At 51.0% G+C, this 22,047-nt stretch overlaps 1 protein-coding gene across 2 annotated transcripts in view; it reads right to left on the reverse strand.

Moving 5' to 3' along the window:
* The window catches only part of CTIF (cap binding complex dependent translation initiation factor), a 300,249-nt gene that overhangs the window by 171,627 nt on the left and 106,575 nt on the right, over nt 1–22,047 (reverse strand). For both annotated transcript variants that reach the window (XM_039228853.1, XM_039228852.1), the window contains exons 4-6: nt 12,640–12,713; nt 11,301–11,405; nt 5,407–5,482 (exon numbers count right to left, since the gene is read on the reverse strand). In XM_039228853.1, coding sequence (XP_039084784.1) covers nt 5,407–5,482; nt 11,301–11,405; nt 12,640–12,713 — 255 coding nt within the window. The remainder of the gene's footprint in view (nt 1–5,406; nt 5,483–11,300; nt 11,406–12,639; nt 12,714–22,047) is intronic.

Raw genomic sequence — 22,047 nt, forward strand, 5'->3', positions numbered from 1 at the left:
GACTTCAGCCAAGTGCACAGTGTCTCCTCGGTGTATTTGGAAATATTTTTGGTGATCACGTGGCTGGTTATCCCTCCCCAGTGACGAGCATGCAGTGTCTGAGGCTAGCAACACTGGATAGCCTACATTGCATTGGGTGGTCTCATCCATTTAAGATTTGTCCACCCCAGATGCCAATAGCGACCCTGAGGACCCAAAGATGGACGACTCAACCATCCAGGCCTGTCTGTGAGGCGCTTTGAAGAACACTAGGAAAACTCAGAAAAATCACCCCAACGTGCTCTCCTAGGGTCTCAGATTCTACCAGCAGAGCTCTGTTTGGGGATTAGGAAGACTTTCAGCCTTGTCCTAATGGTGCCCATATGAAATACGAACATCCAAGAAGAGGTCAAGTCATGAGCATTACCAGCTATAACTAGGATCTCAACTCTAATCGATAATTCTGATAATAGTGCAGTGTGCTGTTATGCTTGAAAAAATACAGATTGCTGGGTATGATCCGGGAGTGTGGTCACCAGCCGCACCCTGGTGATCCCTGTCTCCTGAGAGTCACACCTTCGCGTGGCCCCTTCTGCGCTGGCATGTGCAACCAACATATGGCATGTGGCAGCGTGATAGCACGTTATTTCTGAGATTACATTATAAAAGATCGGGACTTCTGTGTTGGATGCTCTCCCTTCTCACCCGTTCTCATTCTCTCTCTCAGATCACTTGCTTTGGAGCAAGCCAACTGTCAGTGTGAGGGGACATTCGAGCAATTTATGAAGAGGTCCATGTGGCAAGGAACTGAAGCCTTTTGCTAACAACCAAGGTAGAAGTGAAGGAGCCATGCAAGGGGGCTGTGACGGAAGAAGGCCCTCCAGCCGCAGTCAGGCCTTCATGTGGCCACAGCCCTGGCCATTAGCCTGACTACAAGTCCAGGGGAGACCCTGAGCCAGCACCCCAGACAAGCTGCCCCCAAATTGCTGGCCCTCTGAAAGTACATGTGGTAATCAGTGTGTGTGTGTGTGTGTGTGTGTGTGTGTGTGTGTGTGTTAATTCCTTTTATTTTCTGAAAGAGAGAGAGAGAGACAGAGTGTGAGCAGGGGAGGAGCAGAGAGAGAGGGAGACACAGAATCTGAAGCAGTCTCCAGGCCCTCAGCTGTCAGCACAGAGCCCGAGGCAGGGCTCAAACCCACGAACCATGAGATGATGACCTGAGTGAAAGTTGGATGCTTAACTGACTGAGCCACCCCCTAGATGCCCCTCAGTGTGTGTTTTTTAAGCTGCTAGATGTTGAGCTATTTATTATGCAGCGGTAGATAATGCAGGCAGTGGGTCTAGGTAGGGCCAGAATGTAGATGTAATTCCCAAGCGGATTGGATATGCAGCCAAGGTTCAATACCGTGGGTTAGGGACTTATCTGCTGATAGTTTTCTGGGGGCAAAGCTGATTCAGAGTAGCACGTGTGCACATGAGAATCAAAGCACTACTGCCGTGTGGATCCACATAGAAATGGAGACGAGCAAGGGCTAAAGACCTCCACTGGCCGCAGACCTTGAGAGCTTAAGTGTCACAAGTCGCCCTGGAGAACCAGGGTGCTTGCTGTTTTATTGTTCCTGGGAGAAAGAGAGAAAGCCTAGAATATGAAATCTGAGGGGAGCCTTGGCCTGAGGATTTGCACAATTTGTTATGCAGTGGAACCACTTCCTCAAAGGAAACAATTCATAGTAGGCTGGCTTAGAGATGCCAGCAGAATTCTGGATGAGTCCAAGTTGTGGCCCCTGAGCCCGCTTCTCCAGTCTCCCCACCACTGCCCATCCCTGGTAACACTCCTGGGCCACCTCTGAAAAACTTCAAGAGCTTCACACTTTGCAAACCTGTGATCTAGTCCAACTGAGTCATTTTAAAGATGAGTAAACTGTGGCCCTCAGAGGGGAGGTCACATAGCCCTTCTGGGGCAGAAGTCCACAGCTTGATTCTCCTGACTTCTAGCGCAACCTTTTTGTACCACCACTACCTAGGAGGCCACTTAGGAAAGGTACACAGGGTGGGGATGGGGTACAGGGAACCGCCCCCTCTACTCGCTCCTATTCAGGCTATGGGAGTCCACTGTCAGAGGGAGGGAGCACCTGCTATGCACCAGGTATTTTTCCCAAAGCTTCTCATGAACTCAGATCCTCAATCTTTTGCAACAACCCTGTGAGGTAGATGTTGTCGTTATCTTCATTTTACACAGGGGGAAACTGAGGCAGAGTGAGGGTAAGTAACTAGCCCTATTCCTTGGTTAGTCAATGACAGAGCCAGGATTCCCTAAGGTCCATGTCTGGGGTCCAGACACTAAGCTCTTAACCCTGGAGCTCTGCTGCCTCCCCGCCAGCCAGGGGCCCAGCCCTCCTTGGTCTCTGAGTGGGAACGAAACACCCTCTGCTTTGCTCTGTTCCCCAGGGACAAGGGGACAGGCATCAAATAGGAAAAAATGGTCAAACCTGTTACCTTTCTAGCCAGGACGCCACAGACTTCTGGCTCAAAGGCCATCAAGGGGTCAAGACCTCACCTAGGGCAGGGGAATCGAGACCCTCACCTGGATCTATGTCTCTCAAATATAGTCTTTCTATCAGTAATGAATGCCGTAAACATTTAGGAATGGAGCAATAAGTAGTAATTTCTGAGTTCTTCACCCTTCTATCTTTTGCACCAAAGCTAGCTTTACATTAGCGGTAATGACTTAATATAGATCTAGCCCGGAGGATATTTCATGCACTGATACGCCACGCCTTTGACCTATATGCCGTGACTGAGGATATGAATTCCTTACAGGAAAAGTAGGCACAGTACAAAGAACTTCCCTATGTTCCTCATTCAGATTCCCTGACTTACTACTCACCACGTTTCCTCTTCATCACATGTATGCATCTACATACCCATTATTTTTTTCTTTTTCAAAACATTTGAGGACAAGCTGCAGACATGAAGCTTCGTAGCCTTCAAATACTCTAATGTATATCTCTCCAAGACAAGGGCACCTGCCTGTATAACCATCATACAGCTCTTCAAGTCAGGACACTGATGCCCAGGTAACCCCAATGCCCCACCCACAGACCCCAGTCACATTCTCCAACCATCCGACAAAGTCTTCTGGTCCAGGATCTCAGCGAGGAGCACATACTGCATTTAGTCTATCTGTTTAGTCCCCTCCAACCTGGAAGATTCCTCAGTCTTTTCCTGTCTTTCATATCCAAGTAGTTGCAGGGAGTGCTCCTTACATTTGTTGTCTTATGACCAGACTCAGGCTGTGCTTTCTTAGCAGAAAAACCCCAGGAATGCTGGTGGGTTTTCTCCATGCGGCACATCAGACAGAACATAGTGTCTACCCATCCTGTGGCTAATGATGTTAACCTCAGTCACAGGGTCAAATTAGGCTCTGCCAGGTTTCTCCACCATAAAGTCCCACATTTCCCTCTGTAAGGAGGTGAGTCCTGTGTATGCCCCAGTCTGGTGCCTGGAAGAGGGTTTCCAGTCTTAACACATAGAGAGCCTAGTGGTCTCAGTGAGTTAAGGGGACAGAGTTTAAAATTCAGGTCCAAGGCAACTAGACTTTGCAAGGCAGAACCCCAGAGAAGAGAAATCCAGAAACCTGCAGACCCTCAAGTCTTTGGCCAAACACTAATTTGTGCATGTGCATGAGGAAACTTCCAGAGCTAGTAGAAAACTTTCTGAAAGTAATAGATGGAACGATCTAGCCGAGATCATACAAGGCTAGAAATAGTTTGTGTTACCAGCAGATGAGGAAGAAACACCTCCTAATACACAGGGTTCTTGGTAGCAATCTCAGAAGGGTATTGACTCAGTAGTGGATCAAAACTAAAGTCCTTCCCCCCCGCCAAGGCTTTAAAAGCAAGCCTTGAAAAGATCAAACTGTTCTGAAGTAACTTAACTGTGTTTCAGAGAAATGCCTCAAATATTTAAATGGATACCAATAAATCAGACTCCTAACAATGTAAAATTCCTAATACCTGGCATCTAATATAAAATCACCAGGTATACAAAGAAAAATATGACCTATATCCAGAGAAAAGTTAATTAATATTGACACTGAAATGACATGGGTGACAGAATTAGTACAGAAAGATCTTACAAAAGTCATTATACATAGATTCTATATGTTCAAGGAGATAGGGGAAAGCAGGAACATGAAGAAGAGAAAAATGCAAGAGAGAGGAAAAAAAGATCCAAACTGAACTTCTAGATATGAACAAGACAACATCCGAAATGAAAAATACACTGGACAAGATTAACAGTGGGATAGACATTGCAAGAAAAGACTAGTGAACCTGAAGACATAGCAATGGAAAGATCCAAAATGAAACAGAGAAGAAAGACTTAAAAAAAAAATAGGCAGAGTTTAGTGAGTCATGGGAAAATATGAAAAAGCCCAGTAGACGCATAATTGGAATCTCAGCGGTGGGAGGAGACAGTGGCTAAAAATTTTCCAAATCTGATGAAAACCATAAACTTACATATCCAAGAAACTCAATAAATCCCAAGTGGAAGAAACAAAGTAAAACCAGCCAGAGGCAATTTCCTCTTCAGATTGCCGACACCTTGACTTTACATTCGATTGTGTTTCGTTAGTGGGCCCGAGGCATGAACACTGAGCCCACAAAATGAGGCGAGTGCAGAGGGAGCGGGCAGAGAAGAATGGGTGCAGATGAAATGGCACAAGGTTCAGTAGAGAGAAGGACAGGGTGGCGTGGTGAGTGTGGTGGCAGGTCCTTGGCAGGTCAGGCTCTGTCACATAGGAGAGCGACTCTCACTCTGCTGCGGCGGCCCCGCCCCCATACCCGGATGCAGCTAGATTCCCACTGTTTCTGCCCAAAGACCAGCACCAGAAGCATCTAGAGACCCAGATTTGCTGTCTCTTTGCTGAGTGAATCCTATTGTCTCGGAGCCTGGCTCAATCCAGGGAAAGGAGCCCCGTCAATGACAAACTCAGCCAGCACAGGAGACACCTGGGGGCCGGGAGGACAACTCCACTTTCAGAAGACTAAAAATAGCCTTGGCCATACCGGCATCCCTGGTAGCCCTGCCCGTCCCAGGAACACCCCGCGGGATGCCACACCGCAGAGATTTCAGGTCAAGGGACAAAAAACTTCCAAGTGCGCTGAGTTGCCAGAGCATGGCCCCATTTCACCCTTGGGGGATGTCAGGCCCGCCACCTGAGCATTGCCAAGAGCGTGCTGCCCCCCGCCCCACATCACGATGGGACACCTTGGACCTTGGTGGGTACTCACCCCTGCCCACCTCCCCCTGCAGTACATGCAGTCACACCCTGCTGGAGCAAGGTGCCAAAGGGGCGCACAGGCTGTGCCCGGGCTGAAGGTCAGGACCCGGCTGGGGGGTTGGAGACTCTCCTTCTGCACCTACCTGCCAGGCCGGGAGGACCTTCTCGATGTCATTCAGGTTGATCCCGTCCCCGTCTTCTAGCTTCCCTTTTCCACACCTGGGCCAGAAAAGACAGAGAGGCACTGAAAAGTCGACACGTTCCCGCATCCCACGCCAGCCCGGTGAGCAGGAAGAGCAGGGATGGCCTCCTGAGGCCTGCAGACCAGCCTGTCCACCCAGAGCAGACGGCTCTGGAGAAGCACACCTTCCTTCCCCAGGCCCAGCAACACAGGCCCCCCAGAACAAAGGACCGCGTGCAGGTTGGTGTTCTGGGAGCAGTCCAGAGGCAGGGGGCACTAAGGTGACATCCGGACCCCAGGGAGGTGACAGAGGTACCAAAACTCCCCTTGACCCTTCCAGCAAAGACGCTAGGCTCCTTGTTGATGAGCACTCCAAAACCTGTCACAGCTCCTGCAAAACCCCATCATCTTGCCCCATTGCACCAAAGGGACAATGAATGAACAGAAAGACCAAGCAGCCTTCTTGAGGTCACACAGCCCTGCAGCAGGAGTTTCTCCCTCCTCGGCCTGACTCCGGGCCAGTCCAGCAAGCCCACTTGGATACTAACGCTCTGTCTTTGCACCCTCGGTGGGCAGGCATAGCATCAGACCAGAGACGCGGGCCCCGATTCACCATTAAACACCCACGTCTGCACCTTACTAGGCAGACTCTGAAATCAGACTGCCAGGCTGCAACTGGGTGACCCAATGCAAGTCACTTGACCTCTCTGGGCCTCAGTTTTCCCATTTGTAAAATGGGGATCATTTGTAGTGTCCAACATCATAAGGTGGTAGGAGGATTAAAGTAGTTAATGTAGCTAAGCATGTAGAACCATACCCAGCACCCCCCATATATACATCCATATTTATGTACCATATTTAATGGTAAACATACTATCATGCTAAATATGGGTAATAATTGCATAAAATTATAACAAAATAAATAATAAGATAAATATATTAGTAGCACTGGGATGACTACTGCCAGTACTAGTACTATTTACAACCATCTTACTAGTATTACTACTATTACTGCTTTGCTACTATTTTACTGCTACTACTGTTATTGCTGCCCCATGGAAGGATTCAGAGCCTAGACTCTGGAGCCGACCCAGGCTCAGGCAAGTTGCTCATTTCTCTGCGCCTCCTAGTTTCCCCTCCTGTCCAAGTGAAGATAATAATGCTCCTACCTCCCTAGGTTGCGGGGAGTTTTCAATAACATGAGGCAAGCACTTGGAATGGTGCCCAGGACGGATTAGTGATCACTGCTCTCATTGTTACGATCAGGGACCCAGGCATGGTGAGGGCTGCCCAGCGTGATGGCGGCAGCATTCTCCAGCTGCAGGATTAATGCAACTCTCAAATTTCAGAGTATTTATTTGTTCTGTGTTTGCCGAGCATCTCCTGTGTTTTGGGCCCTGGCAACCTCCCTGGGAGTCATGGAAAATAAATCCGCTGTGGCTCCTGCTGTCTGCAACTCCCAGCTCTTTGGAAGCAAGTCCTAAGCTCCTCTGACAAGGCAGTGACCACCAGCAGGGGGCAGCATGAGATAAGGGTTATGAAAGCCTTAGGGACAGAGGAGGTGGGGTAGTCGCATCACCCACCAAGACTGGGGTGGAGGAGGGCGGGAGGACACTGTCTGTGCCCCCATTTGACAAGAACTTCTGCATGGGCTCTGGCTTGGGCTTGACCCCAGTGAAAACAAGACATAGACTGGGCCTCAGAGGGCGACAGAGGGCAGCACAGGAACCCAGAGGAGTGCCGCCCACAATGTCCAGAAGCATCCAGAATGGTCTGGGGTAAAAGGAGGGAGGTGGGTCATGAGCTGGCTCAGCAGAGAACCCTGGAGAATGTCCTGGGCAGAGGGCAGCAGGGCAATGGCCTGGAGCTAAGCCCAAGTGTGCTGCTAGCTGGGATGTCAGCTGTCCTGCCACTGGAGTGGGGTGGGGGTGGGGCTGGGGGTGAAAGGGGGATAGGTAAAGGGGGAAGATGGCGTTAGAGGGCCAGGAAGTGGAGCAGGGGAGGGAGGGGTAGAAGGAAGGTGGGAGGGGCATGAGGGAAAAGAGGAGAGTTCTTTTTTTCTTTTTTTAATAATTTATTTATTTCTAGGAGAGAGAGAGAGAGAGACAGTGCGAGCAGGGGAGGGTCAGAGAGAGAGGGAGTCACAGACTGAAACAGGCTCCAGGCTCAGAGCAGGCAGTAAGCACAGAGCACGAAACAGGGCTAAAACCCACAAACAGAGAGATCATGACCTAAGCGAAAGTCGGACGCTTAACCGACTAAGCCACCCAGGCGCCCCGAAAAGAGGAGAGTTCTTACCCCCTCTGCCCCCACCCTCCACCCCCACCCCAGCCTCTTGATGTGCTGGGCTGCAGATAAGGAGAAATCCCTGGAAATATCCAACCACCTTTTAAGTACGGGCTGGCCTATGAAGGTACCAGTGGCCTGCATCTGTATTTCATATGCACCTTGGCAGCGGGAGAGGAGAAAGCTGGCGCCTGTGGGCCGAATGGAACAGCGGACACCCTCTCCCCCAGGTCCCGTGTGCTACCTGCTCCGCTCCCGCCCCCCCTCCCCCCAGCCCACTTCTGGACTCCCAGCTGCCCTGAGCTCCAAGCAAATGCCAGACACCAGCCTAGCACAGCATAGGCGTGGTGTTTTATCCTCAGGGGGCAGCAGGGGGCTGTGTGCAAGGAGGGCTGCTGTCCCCTGAGACCCGTCCTGCTGGGCTTCAGGGCTCTCTGGAAGGACTACAGGTACAGAGGGCAGAAGGTTGCTACAGACCTGCTGAGTCACTGCTGCCGACAAGGTTGCCAAGGCAACAGCCTTCTCTGATTTCTGTCCCGCCATGGAAACATGGGCTGCAGGAAGCCTTGGCAACCGAGTGGTACCCTGCTTCCGAGGATGCTGCAGTGGCTTGGCACGCAGACTCCAGCCCCAGCATGGCTGGGCTCTGAGGGTGACATAGTGCCTGCCTTAGCCACAAGGTGGCCACTGGATGCTGCACCCAGGACCCCCTTGGAACCTGGGGAGGCCAGGTCTCGTCCTATGCTCTCATTCCCATAGGGGGCCTCCACACGCTGAAGGCCATTTCCCCTCTCCGCCCAAGGAAAACTGATCTCGGGAGTTTGGGTGGATCCCACACAGACAGACGATGGAAAAAGGAGCCGTGGTGAGAGGCTGGGGTCCCCTGGGAGAGTAGGAAGCAAGTGATGGGTCTCTCCCCAGAAAAATAGACACAAACACATGATTTTGCATGAAAGTTTAAGGGGGTTAAACTGACTCACAGACACTCTGGTGTGACGACCTGAGCACTGGATGGCATCAGAAGGCCTTAAATTGTGGCTCTTCTTGGGCAAGTGAGTCTGCCTGTCTGAGCTGCATTTCTCCAATAGAGCCAAGAGGATCTCCCTCCCCGGGCGTTTGTTCATGACTCTGTGCTGGTGGGAGCCGGGCGGTCAGAGAAGGGGTGCCCACAGTGCAGGATGGGGGAGCAGGTGAGATGCAGTGATGTTTAATACAACCAACAATATCAGTTATGCTTAGATCTGAAGTGATGGGAGGGGAGGGTGGACAGCGAGGGATTGGAAGGAAAAGTAAAAGCCATCAGTATAATAAAGAAAAGAAGAACAACAAATGTTGGCACAAATGTGGAAAAGCCCTGTATGTCGCTGGTGGGAATACAAAATATTCAGCCTCTGTGCGAAAGAGTTTGGCAGCTCCACTAAAACTTAAAACATGGAATTTCCATGTGTGCTACTGTGATTTATACCAGATGTATTTCGTCTTTGTCCCCAGTCCTGGTATAGAACTCCTCATCCTTGGAATTTCTTAAGTGAGGACAGAAGATAAGGGTGCCTTTTGTTAATGAGGCGACTTTTGAAAAAACACCTAGGGAATCCAAGGGAGGGGGCTGGTTCAACCACGAGGTTGGAGGGTTAGAACTTTCGGTCCCAACTCTGAACTCCAGGGAGGGGAGAGGGGCTAGAGAGTCACCAATGGCCAATGATTTGCTCACTCATGCCTGTGTAATGAAGCCTCCTCCCCCAAAAAAAACCCAAAGGAGGGGTTTGGGGGAGTTTCTGGGTTGGTGAGCATAGGAGATTCCAGAAGGGTGGCACTCTGGCGACGGCATGGAAGTTTGGTACCGTTCCCCATCCCTTGTCTGATGCATCTCTTCCATCTGGCTGTTCCTGAGTTCTATCCTTTTATATACACCAGTAATCTAGTGGGTACCATGTTTTCCCGACTTCTGCAGCCTCCCTAGCAAATTAACAGAACCCAGGGGGGTGGTGTCGCTGGAAACCCCAGTCTACAGTCAGATGTCTGAAGCACAAGGGAGAGCGTAGACTTTGGACTGGCATCTGCAATGGGGAGAGAGGGCAATTTGTAGGACTGAGCCCTCAACCCAGGGGGTCTGATGCTGTTCCCAGGTAGATGGTGTCAGCATGGAGTTGAATTGCAGGACACTCCACTGGTATCAGAAAACTGCTTGGTGGCATTGGGAAAAAACCCCACACACATCAGAAATGGTGTCAGAATTGGACCATGTGACTCAGCAATTCCATTTCCCAGGCACCTGCCCAAAAGAATTGAAAACGGGGACTCAACAAATACTTGTACACGAATGTTCATAGCAGAATAATTCACAACCACCGGAGCATGGAAAGAACCCAAATGCCCATCAGCAGATGAATGTATAGACAAATATAATAGGCCCGCATGATGAAATAGTATGCAGCCACAAAAAGGAATGGAGTGTTGATACAGGCCACCTATGATACCACTTATATAAATAACAGGAAGAGGTTAATTCACAGAAACAGAAAGCAGATTGGTGGGTGCCAGGAATAAGAGGGAAGTGGAGAGTAAGTGCTTAGTGGATAAGGATTTTATTCTGGGCTGTTGAAAATGTTTTGAAACTACACAGAGGTGGTAGTTACACAATATTATGAAAATATGAAACGACACTAAATTGAACACTTTAAAATGGTTAATGTGGGGGCACCAGGGTGGCTCAGTTGGTTGAGCATCTGACTCTTGGTTTTGGCTCAGGTCATGGTCCTGTGGTTTGTGAGACTGAGTCCCGTGTTGGGCTCCATGCTGGCAACGTGGAGCCTGCTTGGGATTCTATCTCTCCCTCTCTCTCAGCCCCCCTGCCCTGCTCGAACTCACATGCATACATGCCCTTTCTCAAAAGTAAACTTAAAAAAAGAAGCATCAAAAAAATATATTTTTAAAAAATGGTTAATGTGTTGTTATGTGACTCTAAGTTAAGAAAAATTATTTTAAGAAAGAAAAGAAGAAATAAACCATCTGTCTCATAACCCTGTGTCAGTTACATTCCTGTCCCGAGGTCAGCCCAGGCCCTGACACATCGTTAAGAGAAGAAGGTAACATTGATACATGAAATAAAAAGAAAATGAGACAACCCGGTATAAAATCAAACACTACACCAGTGGTTCTCAAAGTGGGGTCCCTGGATCCCCTGGGGGAACTTGTTAGTAATGCACATTCTCCGGCTGCACCCCAGGCCTCCTGAATCAGAGTTCAGGGTGTTGAGGCTGTTTTGACAAGTCTCCGAGTGGTCCTGATCAAATATGAGGACCCACTGCACTAGGTCACTGACAAGCAGAGCCACGGTAGGTAGTCAGGAAGAGGAACTGGCCGTGAGGACAGATAGGACTGGGCAGTGAAGGGTGGAGGGGTTCTAGACAGAGGCCAGGGAGCGCACAGTTCTGGGTGGAAAGCCTCTCTGGACATCAGCCACCTGTGTGTTCTTAGTGCAGCAGAGATGCCCGCCCGTCTTAGGGCAGCAGGAGCAAGCCCCTCTCTGCCCCAGGACACCCCTATGTAAGAGCCTCTAGTCACCCTTACCCTTCCCGGTCGATGTGTGGCAAGGTCGGCTTAGGCGTGTGTCTCAGCTTCCGGTGAAACTGCGTGAAGTCCAGCTTTTCGGGCTGCAGGTCCCAGGTGGCACCACTAGAGGGCGAGAAAAGGTGAGAAATCTCTGAGGCAAGGAGAGCCCAGCCCCATTACTGATGGAATCAGACAACAGGGCACAAGCCCAGCAGGGAGCGTCCTCATGAAGAGGTGGGCATGATGGGGAGGGCACCCACCAGCCGAGGGCAGGGTCGACAGAGACCCCCTCACTCGGAATGGAGGTGGCGGTGTCAGCTCTGTGTTCCAATAGTGGGGCAGGAGGCTCAACCCTGCTGTACAATAACACATGCCTATAAAACAGAAGTGTTGGTCTGATGCCTACTCTATAGCGGTCCCCCCTAAACCACTTCAGAGTTTGCTTTCAGGAAGGCTGGAAAGAAAGGAGGCCAAAAACCTGTCACTAGAACTTCTGACAACAGCTCAAAATGGTGGCAAGGCAGCTCTGAGGCAGACAAGGCAAGTCGGTGGGGCAGGAGGTTGAGTCCCACAGAGCCCCAGTCCCGGGAGACCAGGCTGATTCCATCCTGGGAAAGCCTGAGTCTGAGCCACAGCTGTGCCTGGAGCATGCCCAGTGTTGGCCAGCTCCAAGGCCGGGGCAGAGTGCAGCTAAAGGGCTACTGCCATGTATAGCCCCAAGCCGTCACTCCCCAGAGGAGTGAACATACAGTAGGCACCCATTAGCAAACCTTTCAGGGGCACCATCTCCTCAGACTGAGGAACCTTGGCCCATACCTGTTCTTCCAACCCAGCCCATCAGGAACCTTCTAGAAACTATGCTACTGACAACCCTTCCTTCCCCCAGGCCTCTCTGCAGCCATCCCTTCCAAACCCTGTGAGCTCAGGTGAGGGGGAGTATTTGCAGCCACAGTCATCTGTCTCTGGCAACATGGGCTGCCTGGTGTCTGCCATGTGCCATTCTCCTTTGCTTTTCCAGCCGCTAGTCCATCGCTTTGTCTTCTCTCCCTCTCTGTGGTTAGATTGTTAGTGTCTGTCTTCTCTTTCCCCTCAACCCTCTCTACCTCCTCTTCCTTCTCTTTCTCTTGGATGGTCTCCTCTCATTTTCTTTCCTTTGATCTCTTTCTCCCTCTCTCTGACCTCCTTCCTCAGCAGCAGTATCCTTTCTATCTCACCCCCTCTGTTTCTCTCCACTTCTTGATCAAAGAACACTCAACATTTACGCAACTTGCAAAGACTCCATGGAGCTCCTCTAAGGACATGAACCTGGGGTCCCAGCCAGAGGCATACGCCACAGACAAGAGGAAGAAAAGCTTACCTGAAGGAATCAAAGGTGTTGGCAGCCCAGATATCTGTGCCCAGCATGTCCAGAGAGTTGTCTTTGCTGCCGTTCTGGAAGAGACGGGATGAAAAAAGGGGGCATTATTTGCGTGGTCAGGACACGGAGAACACGCAGCCATAGGCCTAATCCCAGAGAGGTCTGCAGAGGCAGCTCCTCGGTTGGTGATTCTGAGCAGCTAGTAGGCTGGAGAGCGCCACTGGAGTGAGCATCCTGGCCATTGTACCGGGTAAGTCACAAGGACCCCTGCCCCCCTCCAATTCCCCCCAATTCAGGTTCTCACTTTGCTGGTGGCTGACAGAGCTACGCTATCAGGTACAGAAACAGCCTGAGTTTCTGCTGCCCCCAGCCCATGGCTTTCTCTTCAAACCTGCCACACTGATGTGCTGCTGCCAGCATTGCCAGCCTGATGGCAGTGATTTCTTCCCAGGCAGAGGCTCCGGAAACCCAGACACACTGGCAGGTCTGTGTTGGGAGGCTGACTTCCACTGGCGTTAGCCCTACTTCTTGAAATCAGGAGGCCCTGAGAAGTCCCCATTGACTAAGGTACACCAGTGATTAAATTCTCTAAGTTAACCCCGCTACAGTCTTTGTCCTGCAATGTCCCCTACGCGATCCATACCGTAGACAGAAAACACTGTATTTCATTCAGTTTCTATAATTTGGTTTCTCTGCCCCTCGGTTGACAATCTCCCCAAATTCTCCAACAACTTGCCTTACCTCTGATGCCCTCCATCCCTCGTTTCCCCTACAGCCTGTTTTCATCATCGCACTCTTTAAAACCAATACTTCCACCTCCAGGAGAGCTGGTTGTGTATACACCTTATGACCCAGGACGTCACTCCCAGGTATAAACACAACCAAAATGCACACAGATATTCACCTACAGTACAAAGCGCACAAGGGTACAGAGCAGCACTACTCACAATAGATCCCACTGGAAGCCACGTAAATGCTTCCCAGCAGTTGACCAGACAGTAAATCGTGGCACATTCACATACTGGAATATCGCACAGCAGGGAGAATAAACAAATTAAAACGACATACAACAGCATAAATAAGCCCCCAAAACATAAAGAAGAACAAAAGAACCCAGATACAAAGAAAAGTACCAACTCTATGATTCAATTTATATAAAGTTCAACAACAGACCAGCTGTGGAAACAGAATTCAGGAAGCGGGACCCAGGGGGGTCCTGGGGGACTGGTAATGCTGTTTCCTGCTCTGGGTGCTGGTTACATAAATGTGTTCAGCTTGTGAAAACCCACTGAGCTGTATGCACGTGATATGTACGTTTTTTTCCCGTGCGTGTTAGGCCCTCCTAGATTCCTGACAGTGTCCCCAGTCTTTGTTTTGAGGACTGATCTGTCCCCAAACCTGCCACTTCTCAGGTCCATTAGCTCCTACCCTGGATGATCTTCTTTTTGAGACCTTTCCATGGGCCTAAGTCGAGGCAGACACCGAAGACACAGAAGTGGGGGAGTCACAGGCCCTGCCTGCAAAGAAGGGTAGGTGTGCAATGACACACATGTAATAAATAATGACAAGACAGTGTGATATGTGCACTGATTCAAGGGGCCATAACGGGACCAGAGCACAAGCAACTTTGCTGGTGACCCGTCCCGAGCAGGGGACGCAAGGATTCATGGAGGCGAGGCAAGCAGAGGGAAAAGCAGGGAAGGGGTCATGCTGGAAAAGGGGACAGTGTGTGGGAAGGGCCGGACCCAACAGGGCATTCTGGGGAATTTTAGGGCCTCTGGGTTTGCACAGGGGGGCACAGCAGCCCAGAGAGTGTCTGGGGGTGCCACAGGGGTGAGTTGGTGGTCTCCAACATCACCCACTCTGTCCTAGCCAGGGCCTACGATGGGCCCCATGAGTGCTCCTCAGTGACTGCTGGGGTTGAATCGTGGCCCCCCTCCAATCCATATGTTGAAGTTCTAACGCCTGGTACCTCAGAAAGTGACTTTATTTGGGAATAGGGTCGTTGCAGATGGAGTTAGTTAAGATGAGGTCATATGGGTGGGCCCTAGTCCAATACGACTGCTCTCATTATAAAAGGAAGAAATTTGGACACGGAGACAGACACTCAGTAGGAGGACGCCACGGAAAATCGGAGTCACATTGCCACAAGCCGAGGAGCCACTGAGGGCTGGGAGACAGGCATGCAGCAGATCCTTCCTTGGTGACTTCACAGGGATCCTGGCTCCCCACCCCCTGAGTTTAGACTTCTGGACTCCAGCATTGTAGGACTGATGATACCTTTCACTAGGTTGAGCCAGTGTGCGGGTCAGAAGTATGGAATTGAGCAGCCCTAGCAAACTAACATGGCGACCAACCACCTGTCCCTCTACACACTCCCTTTGCAAAGGTGGTCAGTCATGTCCCTTCCTCCTGCAGTCAGCAGACACCCCCTGTGCCAACCCCAGGACCTTCTCATGTCCTCGCAGCCACACTGTCCACCTGAGGGGTAAGGTCTCCTGCATCCTGCAAACAGAGCAGCCCAGGCCGGCTCAGGCTGGTCTCTGACCTCCCAATGTCCACCTCGCCAGAAGCCAGCCCTGAAAAGTCCCATCTTCTATCTTCCCTGGTGGCGACTCCTGTAGACCACAGCCAACATCACCCCAGAGTCTGCTGAACAAAGCCCCAGTGGACTAAAATGAACTTGAACCAGGTTCACTGACTCCACCTCTGCCTCTCCCAGCAACCAGAGACACCAGCGCCTGACAGAGAAACCCCGTGATTTGGGGGATTGGATTGTCTTTGATTTTCCTCATCTTCAGGTTGGTCAGAGCCGGCAAGCATGCTCCCCTCCCTGCCCGCATCGTACTCAGCATGCTTGACTCACCAGCCGCTCACGTGGAAACCAACCTAGTTTCCAGGGAGAGAGCAGTTTGCGGGCGCGTTCCAGCTTTTAATCAATCTGAAGGAAAGGGAGCACAGTGGCCCAGCCTCCCAGCAGAGGGGCCCAACGCTTGGATCTTCTCAGACACCAGGAGACAAAGAGGGGATGTGGGGAAAAGGGAGAGCCGTAAATGGGGGGCTGAGGGCACACAGGGGAGGGTGCATGACCTCAGACCTCATCGATAAGAGGACTGGCGCTGCCTGTGGCACCACCAGCCGGAAGCCCTAAGTTCTAAGTGACAAAACTTTCTGCTCTCACCATGCCCTGAGAGGCCCCACAATCTTCTGTTGTGAGTCAACGGCATTTACTCAGGGCCATAACCTCTCCATATGGTGCCACATGGCGGCTCTGTGCTTCCTACCCACACCTGTCCAGTCCTGCGTTCCCACAATCCCTTTCGTTACTGACAGTGACCGATCAGCCCCATCGTGGTCCTCTCCTGCCCCTCTGCAGACAGGCTCCATCCTTCCAAGTTTGGCTTCCCCGGGAGGCTCATGTGACCACCCAACTGCAGCGACCTTGCTCTGCCCTAAACTAGCCATCCACGCAGGTGGACTGCGGCAGCTCTCGCTCCATCTGCTTATAGTGTCCCCTCTCCCGCACTGGATCAGGGACACTGACTGGCGGGCACCTCTCTGGGCCCCCAAGGACTCTACACTCAGTGCCTAAGAAGTGTCTGCAGAACTGACTTTTGCTTCAATCAACTTTCACTGTCTTCCTCTTGCCACGATGAGCCTGTGACCTCAGTGAAGTCTGGGCTTGAGATTTAAATAAAGAGCTCTCTGAATGCGAAAAGCTGTTTGCTGCAGATTGAGTCCTTCTGACCCAAGTATGCTGCCACCACTCCCTCTCCGGCCAGTGGCAGACATCACTCGCCAATCATGGCATGATTTACAGTCCTCGAATCAGGTGACCCCTAATGTTCCAGGACCACCCCCTCCCTCCCTCCTTGAGTTGCCCCATCCCCCTCCCCATCCCAACTCCTGGCGCCTGGCTGGCTTCCAATGCAACTTTGAAATCGCACGTGACTAAAGAGGCTCACTTCTATCAATCAACCCCCATGAGGGCACAGCCCCAAGGCCTCTTGAGGTGTGTTCACAGCACCCCTCCCAGACCTCAAACGTCATTATCCGTGGGTAGAGCGCTTCAATGCAAAGGTCAATAGACACACACAAAAAATTCAAACGAATAAATAAATCCTTCTTCTGCAGCACGTGCCGGAGACCTCACCCAGAGTGAAGTTCATTGTCCTTCAGAGGAGGAAGACGAAGTATCTCTCCCTGATCCCTGACCCTTTAAATACCTGACCTACTCTGGTGCTTACTGATTCAGCTTCAGGGGAGAATCACTTGTCATCACTCCCTTATAAAAATGTTACATCTCCCTGGTAAGTTGTTTCTTTTTCCAGTTTCCCCACTCTGATAAAAATGCACATAACATAAAATTTACCAGCGTAACCATTTTCAGGTGTACAGTTCAGCCATCACTGCCATCCATCTCTGGAACTCTTCTCACCCCGTAGAAGGGAAGCTCTGATCCCACTGAATACTAACTCACTGAACACTAACTCCCATCGCCCCTTCCCCCGGCCCCTGGCCCCCACCATCCTACTTTCTCTCTCATGATTTGCCCAAATCTGAGCACCTCACACAGGTAGAATCATACAAGATTCCGCCTAGCCGAATGTCCTCAAGATTCCACCATGATCCCAAGTAGGCTGTGAGCCCCTTGACTACCTTCTCTTCTTGTGCCTCTACAGTGGCCAAGTCAGGCACACAGTAGGTCCGCCTCCAACACCTGCCAACTGATTAACTGGACTCTCTCCTGTAAGTGGGGGAGGCCCAACCCTCCTGCTATCATGTCTGAAGGACTGATTCACAGATTAGGGTGTAAAGATCGATTTACTGCCTAGGACTCCAGGGCACCAAAGAGTGAGGAACATGGGCCGGAGAGAGAACGACACAAAAAAGGGACAGGAAGGTCACAACCAGGAAAAGAACCATGTGGACAGTTCCCCTGCCGCTGTGACATTCAGCAGCCCTGGAGGAGGTGAGGGCACCTGGCAAGGGTGAGGACCCCCCGGGGCCGCTGGAGGAGCTGAGCTGAGGGACCTGTGTGTGCTGAATGAGAACAGGAAAGTAACCGCACTGACAGGTGAGAGGGTGAGTCTGGAGAAGCTCACAGTGAAAGTCTTGGTCACAGGGGATGACCTACTTATTATTGCTCTATTTGACATCGTAACTGCACATTTTACAGACTCAGGATGTCTCCTCAGAGCTCGTTGCAATAGAATGTGTGGGGCATATAATCACGGCATGCAACCATTTCTCAACAGGGACTGGAGAAATTGCCTGGCAGTTGGAAGCAAAATCAATCTCCATCAAATCTTGGTCCAGAGAGGGAAGAACTTCACCTGCTGAGCCTTCCTTTGCCGTCTCTCATCAATGCCGAGGTGGTGGCCCAGGCAGTGCCTGGAGGGGCCACACTGAAGGCGACGGTGAAACTGGACCACCAGGAACCAAGAGCTTCATACGCCCATCCCCTGCACCCAGCTCTGGGCTGGCGGCCTCCAAGCTGACCACGAGGTCACCTTACCATGGGGCTTCAGGTCCTGTCAAAGCCATTAGAGTGTCCGGATGTCCCCCTTTCTTGAGATCTGGACACCAGTCCTCAAGCCTGATCTATCCCAGCACATGTGTGTGCATGCAGGCCACATGTTCCACAAACACTCTTATTATTACAGAGAAGTTACAGAGGGGCATGGGCTTGCAGATGGACAGACCCACAGACAGGCAGACTATAGTCTGACTTCTGGAATCTCACACCTGGAGCCAGACCCACCTCCCCATCCAAACCACCCCAACCCCTTACCCACACTGAGGAGCCGCATGAGAGGCAAGGACGAGCAGAGGACAGAGCAGAGGGTGACCAGCGCTTGGCTTGTCCCCAGGCTGCAGCCAAGGCCTCTATAGGCACACTACTAACGCATGGTGTTAGTTTGAAGGGCTCTGAGGTCATGCCAAGCCCCCCAGGATAGAGGCTTATATTCCCCTTTGGACCCAGACTCATAGAAAACAAATGTCCTCCCCAACCCCAGTCTTTGCTTCTGATAGGACCCAGCTCACGGCCCGTCCTCTCTGCAGACCTGCATTTCCTCGACTGTCGCTAGCGCCCCAGGGACCCACAGCACTTCCAGACCTCCCCAGCTCTTCGACTGCTGTGCTTCCCAGTGGTGTTCTAGAAACACGAATCCACTGGCTCTTAAATGTCAATGTGCATCAGAATCACGCAGGGAGAGGAGCATCACTAGGTTAAATTTAGTGCAGCTGGGGTGGCCCATGGAACACACTTTTAGAAACACTGGATGTTCAAACGGTTTGGTGAGGAAGAAACAAGTTCAAAAAGGCTCCCTTGTAAATGTCTGGGGCACATTGAGTTAAAAGACTGTTGTTTTTTTAATGTTTACTTATTTGGGGAGAGAGGATGGGGGAGAGGGGCAGAGAGAGAGGGAGAGAGAGAATCCCAAGCAGGCTCTGCACTGTCAGTGCAGAGCCTGATATGGAGTTCAAGCCCACAACCGTGAGATCATGACCTGAGCCAAAATTAAAAGTGGGATGTTTAACAGACTGAGTCATCCAGGTGTCCCAAATGATTGTTAAATAAATTACTGCAAAACTTCTCGGTGACGTTATTGGTCTTAGATGGATGCTGACTCTTCAAGTAGGTGCAATAGAGCAGGCAGTATTTCCCAAACTCCTTTAGCCAGAAATCCACCCCATCCTTCCTTTTAGTCCACAGAGAATTTTGCAGAACTAGGGTTCCAAAGAACCTACTTTGGGAAATGGTTTTCTAACACTCTTTCTCAATTATTCTGCATCCTCTCCATTAGGAACCTGGCTTCACTTTTTGTTGTACCCCTCTACTCACTCACATCTCATCCTAGACATGGGACCCAGCATCGTTCACTGAATATTCTTCAGCAAGGATTCGGGTGTCCAGGCACTGACAGCCCACCACAAAACTGCACTGGCTTCTTCAAGAACATCTTCCAGTTCCTGTAACTAGAGCTCTTCTCTGAGCCCCCTCCCCTCCCCAGCCCTGAGGTCACCCAGACCCTGCCACCCAGGTTGCTGCAAGGCCACGGTTCTGCGAAGCCTAATCAGAAGCAACCAGCGCTTACAGTGGATCATTTTTAGCACTTAAACGCTGCCGAATCCTTCACAACAGGCCCTTTTCCTGGCAATTAGGGGGCCTCGTGCCAGTGTGAACCGTGCTGTTCTCAGAACAGATCACAAAGGGATAATGAGCACTTTAAACCATGTGGAAGAAGAAATGGAAACAGCCTGCCTACGGGCAGAGAGACTGGGGCCGCCTGAGAGCCAGGCCGGACACTGCTACCCCCAGCTCAGGAAGTCCGGACTCCAGCAATGACAATAGCCAACTATTGCTGATGCACCACTCACTGAAGGCCGGGCACCCTCTGAGTACTTCACATTGGTTACAACCCTAGGAAGCCCCATTTCACTGATGAGAAAATTGAGGGTAGGAGAACTTGCCTGTGTTCAGAGAGCTCGTTCCCAGGATGGGAATGTATACAATGGTGTGGCCCAGAGTTTATGCTCTTCACCGCTGCACCGGTGCTTACATTATTCAAATTAACTGTGACCTCACTGCAGATTGCTATAATGCAGTATATCCATGCAGGTATCCATCCCCTCCAGACATTTGGGTTCTCTGAGTCCATCTCTGGCGATGTTTGGGAAGATAGTGCTGATGGAGGGAGAAATCACCTGCAGTGAAGGTAAAAGGGAGTCTAAGGGTGTGAGCTGGAATGTACAGAGATGGAGAGGGGAGCTCTGTACCTGAGTGAGTGAAACAAGGTGGGAGTGGCTCACTGTACAGTAGAGAAACATGCTAAGTCAGGAGCAGTGGGAAAATAAACCCTCCTCTGTGCTGCTGGGTTTTCTTTATTAGTGAGCAACTGTGGAGTGATTTATGTGCTCATGTGTGGGTATGCATGCGTCAAAAATTCCAGGCTACATGGGTTTAAGAACTCAGCAAATCTTGACTGGCTAGGGCAGCGTACAGGAGGAGAAGGACTGCTTCCATTACCAGGAGGGTCACAGGTGAAGTTCCAACTAGAGGAAGCCGGGGCATGTCAGTCTGGATTTCCCTCAGCTTGTCTGCTGTTAGTCAGCTGTGCTAGGGGACACTGAGGCAGGGGTGGCCAGCCTCTGGTGTCGGCTTCTCACACGTGAAAGCCCAGTCTGGGAGCACCTGCACAGGGCCTAGTGCTGGACACCAGGAAGACAAAGGCAGTATAGCCCCTGCTCCCCAGAGGGCTCACAGTCCCAGGACATCTCCCTCCTTGGTGCAGAATGTTCTTCTGCAGATGCTGTCCGTTGTGAGGGCCAAGAGCAAGGCTGACTCTAACATGGACAAACTGTCTCACTTCATGGACACAGGTTCCAGGTGTAGATGATGAGGAGGGCCATCCCTTTGGACTTGGACAAAACTTCTCTCCTTCCTCTCCAAGGACCCCACCCAACTTCCATGCCTCGGCCCACAGAAGTGGCCTAGTCCTGAGGCTGTCTGTCATCCCGGACCTCCCAGGTCTTACTGCCCAAACAAGAGTCACAGAAACAAAAAGAACACTGGAAGATGGCATGTAGTCAAGTACCATGTGACAAGATACATGCCACCCCTGTTGCTAGCTTTGGGGGAGACAGCAGAGGAGCTCAGAGATTCTGGGGAAACTTCCTGCAAGTACCGACATGGTTTGGACTAAGAGTGGGGAAGGCAGGACTCTAGGCCTGCAAGCTGCTTCCTGGAGGGCTCAGGAGAGTCACTCAGCTTCTTGGACTGAGGCTGCTTTCTCTGTGCCATGAGCACTTGGACTGGATCAGTGATTCCCCAGTCGGGGTAGGGACAGTAGGCAGAATATGAGACACTGAGAACAAAGGCTCCAGAAAGCATCTCCTGGGCCCAAACAGGGATTTCTAACAGGCTGGGTCCGAAACTCCTCTCAGGCTCCAATGAAACCAGAATTTGAGAGACAGTCCCGTCCTAGTAACTCTGTGCATGTGTGCAAGTGTGTGCACAAGTATGTGATTGTGTGTTCAGCACCAAGGACAGCACCCCACATGCTGATGGGAAAGACCATGATGGACCTCCCCCCCAAATATTTTAATGTCCCTACAATAGAAGGGTCTTTGAGGCAGAGAAAGGCAGACCAGAGGCCAGCACAGAGGGCCTCCTGGGTGTCACCAGAGCACAGTTCAGGAGCCACAAAAGCCATTCCTTTCATTATTAAACTTTCCTGTCTGTCTGCCCTTCCCTCTCTAACTCTGTTTTTCTTTTTCTTTTTAATTTTTTAATGTTTCTTTATTTTTGAGAGAGAGAGAGAGAGAGAGAGAGAATGGGAGGGGCAGAGAAAGAGAGAGGGAGACACAGAATCTGAAGCAGGCTCTAGGCTCTGATCTATC

Source organism: Hyaena hyaena, unplaced genomic scaffold (genome assembly GCF_003009895.1).
Source record: "Hyaena hyaena isolate Hyena2069 unplaced genomic scaffold, ASM300989v1 scaffold_33, whole genome shotgun sequence".
Taxonomy (NCBI): Eukaryota; Metazoa; Chordata; class Mammalia; order Carnivora; family Hyaenidae; genus Hyaena; species Hyaena hyaena.